Here is a 6,665-nt window from a genome sequence, read left to right on the forward strand (position 1 = left end):
TACTTTCGCCACTTCGTCACTGAGGGGGGCGTGGCACGGAATGGGGGCGTGGCCGATAGACTAGGCGCACCTTTTCTAAACGGAACAATACAATATATTTTATCGGGAGCAGTAAAGTTCGCTGTTTTTTAACCAATTCTATTCCGTTAAAGTAGGAGAAAACATGGATCAGACGATAGTTATACTTGCATTGTGTTTTCTGCAGACCACCGCATTTATTCCTCATAATGGTAAGTTAGATGTTGTAAATGTGATCGACCATCAAATTGCAGATGACTCGTCGTAGGTATTCACTCCGTTGCTGTTTCAAATGACCGAATATCATCTTGACTTTATCCGCTGTTGGTCTTGTCAATTAGCATTTCATAAACGTGTTATTATATCTGTCTATATTATCATGTATGTAAATAAGTAAGTAAAGCTTTATTTATATTGCACCTTTCAAAACCTTGGTTACGAAGTGCTTAACTAGTGCACATGAGACCAATAGGCCTACATCTGTCAAATTTACAAATGTATTGGATGTGTCCTTGTTAAGTACTTTGTAAGCCAGGTTTTAAAAAAACCATGTAGGGACATATTTTATATTTTTATTGAATGTACACTGTAAAAAATGTAATAAAATAATATGTCCCTACATGATGCAACAAAGTTGTAATTAATCAATCATATGTTTGCTAGGCTCCATCGGGCCCAGGCCGAGGACGTTTGGTGGGCACTATGTAACGGTCACTGACAGGGAATTCTTGGATTTGCCGGAGAGCAGCAACGAGCTTGATGATGAATACTCCGGCTCAGGTAGCGGGCCGGTAACAGTGAAGGGGCCCGTCACCTACTACGAAACAAAGAAACTATTCCGGCTTTCACCCAAGGCCAAAGAATTCCTCCAAGGAAAGCTATCGACCGTTGTGGTCCCCACTGTGTACACGTTTGTGGTCATCATCAGCGTACCCCTCAACCTCGCCGCCGTGATCATGTTTCTGCGCCGGAAGCGTCCGAGGAAAACCGGGGTGATCTACATGCTGAACCTGGCCTTCGCCGACCTCCTGTTCGTGCTGGTGCTCCCCCTGAAGATCGCCTACCATTATCAGGGCAACAACTGGGTGTTCGGGGGCCTCCTGTGCCGGGTCGTGACCGCCGCCTTCTACTGCAACATGTACTGCTCTGTCCTCCTCATGACCTGCATCAGCGTCGACCGCTTCCTAGCCGTCGTCTACCCCCTGGACGCCCTGACGTGGCGCCGCCCGCAGACGGCCTACACCACGTGCGCCGCCATGTGGCTGCTGGCCCTGGGAGGCGTGGCCCCCCTGCTCATCTCGGAGCAGAGCATCCCCCTGCCGGAGCTGGGCATCACCACCTGCCACGATGTGCAGGACACGGAGCAGCTGCGCACCTACTACCTGTACTTCTTCCCCGCCTACACCTGCCTCTTCTTCTTCCTGCCGCTTGTCTTGACCGCCGTGTGCTACGTTCGCATCGTGCAGGCGCTCGCCGCCGCCAACGTGGCCAACGGCTCCAGGAAGAGTCGCGCGGTGATGATGGCCGTGGCGGTGCTGGTGGTGTTCGTGGCGTGCTTCGCGCCCTCCAACGTGCTCATGATGGTCCACTACCTGCAGCTGGCGCGCCACGCCGCCGCCGCCGACGCGTCCTACCTGGCGTACCTCGTCTCCACGTGCGTGGGTACCCTGAGCTGCTGCCTGGACCCCCTCATCTACTACTTCGGCTCGTCCCAGTGCCAGAGGCAGGTGATGGCGTTGTTGACGTGTAGAGACCTGGCCGGAGTGGAGGCCGGCTCCTCGCGCTCCGCTAGCAGCCGACTGAGCAGCGGCAGGAGGCAGACCGAGAGCACCAGGTCAACCAAGATGGAGAGCGTGCAGGATAGGACCTTAAGGGACCAGTGCAGGAAGCTGGTCTCTTGAGGCGATGGGAGGATGGAGCGAGAGGCTGTGACCCGCTGTTTTTCAAGAGATCAGCAGCAGCTATTTGAGCAGTGGGTTAGGGTTAGTGTAGGCGACATGATTACGGAGAGATTTGTATGATCGAAAGAAGGGAGAGGCTACTGACACACTCTGAAGTACAGTATATGGAATGAAAATTCCAGTACCTGGTGGTGGCGGAATTTTCTGTATTCATCTGTTTTTTTTACTTCACCTTGCCAAAAGTGTATATCTTAATGATGTTCATGTATATAAATGTTTGTTAAGTCACTTTCTATCGCGGACAGAGGGTGGCATGTAGGTGATGGAGCCTATGGCCCACTGAGCACTTGCTTTTGCAGTATTATGAATGTTACAACGGCAACACAGTGATTGTATCTGTGGGAAAAATTACCACCTATCGCCAAAGGTCTTGCCAAAGAGGACAAAACTGAAAACTTTGAGATTGCAACTTTAAGTGTACATATAACTAATTTGTTTTAAATAAACTTTTTGCACATTGATTAACCTCTTGCAGTTTATATCAAGACCGTATTAGAGCAAGTTTAAGCCAGACATCTAGGTCATATTGTCTACCAATCTAAAGTAGGGGAAACCTTTCACGAAAAATAGACACATTTTCATTTTGAAAGGATTATAGACACAATTAAGTTGTAAATTATACATTTTTATTGAATCCGTTATTAATAAGTATAATTATTAGCAAGAGATCCCCAAATAGTATTATTTGGTTGACAATAAAAGCAAAGCAAATATACTTTTACTTTCCTTCTTTTTCTGCTTGTTAGTCTACTAGTATTAAAGACACATCGCTCCCCATTTTACCCTTGCTTATTCCGTACGCTCCTTGTCTTTGCACAGCTCTGTGGAAGAAACAGGACAAACAGGATGTTTATTCCACTGGCATTTCCTGACCATCTTCTGCATACTGTATAGCAGTACTCTAAGAACATCATCGCTGTAAGGAAGAACGTTAAGGAAACGGTGCATCTCTCTCTCAACATTACCACCTTGTGGTTACATAGGATATTAGGTCTTCCATGGGAAGTGAGCTTGTAACCAAGGGGTTGCAATAAGCAGGGATTCTACCATATATATCCATACTTTAATAGAGTGGGAAGAAGAGAGGAGTAAATTAAGGCACTGACCTGTTTTACCATCATAGCTGTGGTAATTTTCCGGGAAGTTCAAACATTCAACCTGTTTCTTGAAAATGTCAACATCCTTCGAATCCATTTTACCCGTCCTTGCTAAAATAAATAGAGAAAAGAAAAAATCCACACAGGTGCAATTTGAAATATTGGGAAATAAGGAGGCACTGCTGGTAGAGGTAAGTTCATGAACGTTAAAAAATATGAGGTTTGGATGTGATGAGGACTTACTGAATTGCATGATGTATCTTCCAGTTGCATCTCCATTCCTAAAGGTGTCCGTCCACAGCAAACAGTCAGGGCATGTGTGGAGGATATGTCCTTTGTGGTTGGACAGATTCTCTTGGGAAAACAACACCATAGATGGATTTGAATATCATTCGATTGGTCATTGAATATACAACGTTTTCTATGCCGTGAAAGTAGGGCATATCGATTGATAAAGACCGGCTTTTATTGGTGAAATTAAGTTGATTGTAATTATCTTCCAATAGTATTCTTGGTAAGTGTTTATACTAAAGGCCAGAAAGAAAGTTCTGTTATAGTATTGTATGGCTATAGTGTTCTCATAGGCTGCTTACTGCGGAATGTGGTCGCAACTCCTGAGACTGTCCCGTTCGTCTCTCCATAGATGCAGCGGTTACTGAAAGGTCACAAGTGGCACATCGACACGTGAGGAAGAAAATAAAACATAGGAGACCATTTAAAAAAAAAGGAAAATGTGTGAAAAAACACTAAAGTAATTTAACAACAAACTCATGGATGTTGTTTTCGGATGAGTGCCACTAACATATCCATCATACTATTTCAAATGCTTCTACAATTTAAACAGATCTAGTAATTATAATAAAGTGACTGCACTTACTAGCAGTGGTCGCCCCACCGAAGGGTCACCAGCTGACTGTCCTGCGTGGGAGACAGCTCTATCCAGGAGCTCTTCATCGCGTCCAGAGCCTTACGGTACGGCATGGGGTCCCCGGACCCCATCACGTACACCCACTTGCCAAACACCTGCATGTACAACAACATTTTGTAATTACGGGACTGTGAAAGATCAAAAGAAATGAACGATGATTCAAATAATCTTTCAACAGCCATTCGCATGAGTCAACGTTTCTTTGTTTTTTCTCTTTCTTTCTTACCAGCGTGGAGTCCTCTGGTATGTACGGTTTGACCAGATCTTCACAGTCGGGTGCTGATGCGGCACCTAGGGGTGCGAGCGCCAAGAGCAGCACAGCAACGCACACATCCATCTTCAGCGGGAGAGGTGAAGTGATGAATGGAGAGGACGAGGAGCCCACCAGAGCACTGAGCGGGGCTGCAGGGTCTCAGCAGAGCCAAACTACCTCTTTTTTTTTTTTACTTTCGACTTCAGAGGTTCAGAACATTGCAAGTGCTTACGTGAAATAGGAGGAAGAGGAGGAGGAGGAGAAGGAGGAGGGAAGGGTTGGGAGGGGGAAAATGAAGAGGAGGGCTGTCAGGGAGGAGGGAGAGGAGCAGAACGAGATGGGGGAAGAGGAGGAGCTGGGGGAGGAGAGGGCGGATGAGGAGGCGGAGGAGGTGGAGGAGGAGGAGGAGGAGGAGGAGGAGGAGGAGGAGGAGGAGGAGGAGGAGGAGTAGTTGGGTGATGAGGAGGAGGAGGAGATAGAGGGGGAGGTTGAGGGGGCCGATGAGAAGGGGAAGGATGGGTTGATGAGAAGGGGGAGAATGGGGGTGTTTGGGAGGAGGAGGAGGATGACGATGAGGAGGAGCAGGGTGATGAGGAAGAGGATGATTAAGAGGACGGCGGAGGCAATGAAGAGGAGAGGGCTGGTGAGGTGGACGATGAATAGAAAAGGGGAAGACATTTTATGGCCCTTCTAGAAGTAACAAACAAAAAGTCGCCTTTCACAAGACTTGCAGATTTCTTTCACTCTGATGAATAGCTTCCTTGGGGAGTCTGGCATTGTTGGCTGCCATAGCTACTTGCTCTTGCCCTGGAAAGAACTCTGTCCCATTGACATGTCTTTAGTCCCAGTCGGGGAGGAACTCCAAAGCCATCCTCTGCAGCTTTGCCGGGAAGTTTGTAGGCCATGTTGTGTTGAGGTGGGGACTACATTAGAGTCACTTGACACCCTCACTTTGCCCCACTGTTGTTGACGTTGATGTTGCCGGGCAACCATCCCTACTTAGTACGGAGAGTTAGACTGTAGGAATGAGTCAGCACAAGCTGTCCTTACATCTCAACCGCTCACCTTAGAAGTCATTGAAATGGATATGAACGATACTGTAGTGGATTAAAATAGCACCAAACACATATCGGGATATAATGTTTCTTTATTGTATGAGCATCTGTAATAATCCTACATTTATCCACAGAAGTCATCTTTCAGAACATCACAACTACTGCATATACATTTGTAAGATACCAGTTTGAACAAAACACCTCTCCCAACTTATCGATCAGTGTTTTTCAAGCGTTTTCAATACCTCGTCTTAACATGGCATTAGCCCAACAAAACTAAGACAGAATATTAATATATACTGTTACCTATTATGGGGGACTACTCAAACTTAAAGGGGACATATCATACCACCAGGTGCGAGTGTGATTTGCCATTATAAGCCGTTTTCAAAATGTGCAGCATTGTGACATCACAAGTGGGCGTGTCCACCTAGATGTATAACGGATAGATGAGCAACGTTTGCTACAGTCCACTGGGTAGGCTGGTAGACTGATCTGTCCAGCACACATCTAGGTGGACACGGCCACCTGTGATGTCACAATGCTGCACATTTTTAAACCAGCTTGTAATGGCTAATCACACTCACACCTGGTCGTATGATATGTCCCCTTTAACTACCATTGTACTCTTACTGACACGCTCTCATGAGTCATGGTGTATCAGTCACTAATAATTCATTTTTCATGTTTGGGGTGGGGGGGGGGGGATTGACGCTGTCTATTTAGCTTCAGGCGCGGTGGTCTCTTCCTCTTCCTCGGGAGCAGCAGCGGGAGGCGCAGGGGAATCTTCAACAACTTCCTCAGCGGGTTGAGCAGGTTCCCTTTCGTCAGCACAAAGGTCTGAAAGAGAGAGAGAGAGAGAGAGAGAGAGAGAGAGAGAGAGAGAGAGAGAGAGAGAGAGGGAGGTAATAGTTTAGATTCACACTTTTTATTGCAACAACAGCAGCTCCCAACAGGATGCAAAACGAGAATAAGTAGCAGGCAACTTCACAATAGAAGCCCATGTCTTAAGTTTGCTGACGTGCTTTGATCCGTCGAGAGGATGGTTCTGAAGGGAATGAGGGGCTATGAGGGCTACATTTCGTCCTGCTCACCTGTGCCTCCGTAGAATAATTCAGGAACGAACTTCAGACACTCAGCCTGCTTCTTGTACTTCTCCAGCTCAGCCGGCTCAAGTCCTCCGGTCCTTGCTGTTTGGTAGAGAGAGAGACGGAGAGAGACGGAGAAAGAGAGAGGAATTGTGAAGCAGATTCAGCATCAGTGTTTTGTTGCGCACAATGATGAAAAAGCGCGTAGGGACCATAAAACCAACGGAGCACTCGGTCAAGAGGAACTCACTGAAGAGGAAGAGGT

At 46.9% G+C, this 6,665-nt stretch overlaps 3 protein-coding genes across 3 annotated transcripts in view; 1 reads left to right on the plus strand and 2 right to left on the minus strand.

Moving 5' to 3' along the window:
• The first annotated feature begins 35 nt into the window (after nt 1-35).
• f2r (coagulation factor II (thrombin) receptor) lies at nt 36-2,440 on the plus strand. Its single transcript, XM_030359843.1, has 2 exons — nt 36-230; nt 682-2,440. Exons 1-2 carry the CDS (start codon nt 164-166, stop codon nt 1,917-1,919), a joined length of 1,305 nt encoding a protein of 434 aa, XP_030215703.1. The 5' UTR covers nt 36-163; the 3' UTR covers nt 1,920-2,440.
• A 143-nt stretch (nt 2,441-2,583) lies between these two features.
• LOC115546155 (uncharacterized) lies at nt 2,584-4,505 on the minus strand. The gene is made up of 6 exons (XM_030359845.1): nt 4,231-4,505; nt 3,954-4,099; nt 3,670-3,731; nt 3,320-3,430; nt 3,086-3,187; nt 2,584-2,800 (listed from the first exon to the last, which is right to left on the minus strand). Exons 1-6 carry the CDS (start codon nt 4,339-4,341, stop codon nt 2,769-2,771), a joined length of 564 nt encoding a protein of 187 aa, XP_030215705.1. The 5' UTR covers nt 4,342-4,505; the 3' UTR covers nt 2,584-2,768.
• Nucleotides 4,506-5,386: 881 nt separating this feature from the next.
• Nucleotides 5,387-6,665, minus strand: part of LOC115546156 (uncharacterized) — a 2,568-nt gene continuing 1,289 nt past the window's right edge. Inside the window, exons 4-6 of the mRNA XM_030359846.1 lie at nt 6,651-6,665; nt 6,407-6,502; nt 5,387-6,152 (exon numbers count right to left, since the gene is read on the minus strand). The exon at nt 6,651-6,665 is cut by the window's right edge and continues 114 nt beyond it. Coding sequence (XP_030215706.1) covers nt 6,031-6,152; nt 6,407-6,502; nt 6,651-6,665 — 233 coding nt within the window. The 3' untranslated portion in view covers nt 5,387-6,030. The remainder of the gene's footprint in view (nt 6,153-6,406; nt 6,503-6,650) is intronic.

This window comes from Gadus morhua, chromosome 6 (assembly GCF_902167405.1).
Source record: "Gadus morhua chromosome 6, gadMor3.0, whole genome shotgun sequence".
NCBI classification, from domain to species: Eukaryota; Metazoa; Chordata; class Actinopteri; order Gadiformes; family Gadidae; genus Gadus; species Gadus morhua.

Bases quoted from the DNA above. Each gene is read 5' to 3' on its own strand.
- f2r (XM_030359843.1), top strand. From the start codon at position 164: ATGGATCAGACGATAGTTATACTTGCATTGTGTTTTCTGCAGACCACC. The intron at 231-681 runs GTAAGTTAGATG...TATGTTTGCTAG, and splicing joins CGCATTTATTCCTCATAATG to GCTCCATCGGGCCCAGGCCG.
- LOC115546155 (XM_030359845.1), bottom strand. From the start codon at position 4,341: ATGGATGTGTGCGTTGCTGTGCTGCTCTTGGCGCTCGCACCCCTAGGT. The intron at 4,100-4,230 runs GTAAGAAAGAAA...TTGTACATGCAG, and splicing joins TACCAGAGGACTCCACGCTG to GTGTTTGGCAAGTGGGTGTA. The intron at 3,431-3,669 runs GTAAGCAGCCTA...TGTTTTCCCAAG, and splicing joins AGTTGCGACCACATTCCGCA to AGAATCTGTCCAACCACAAA.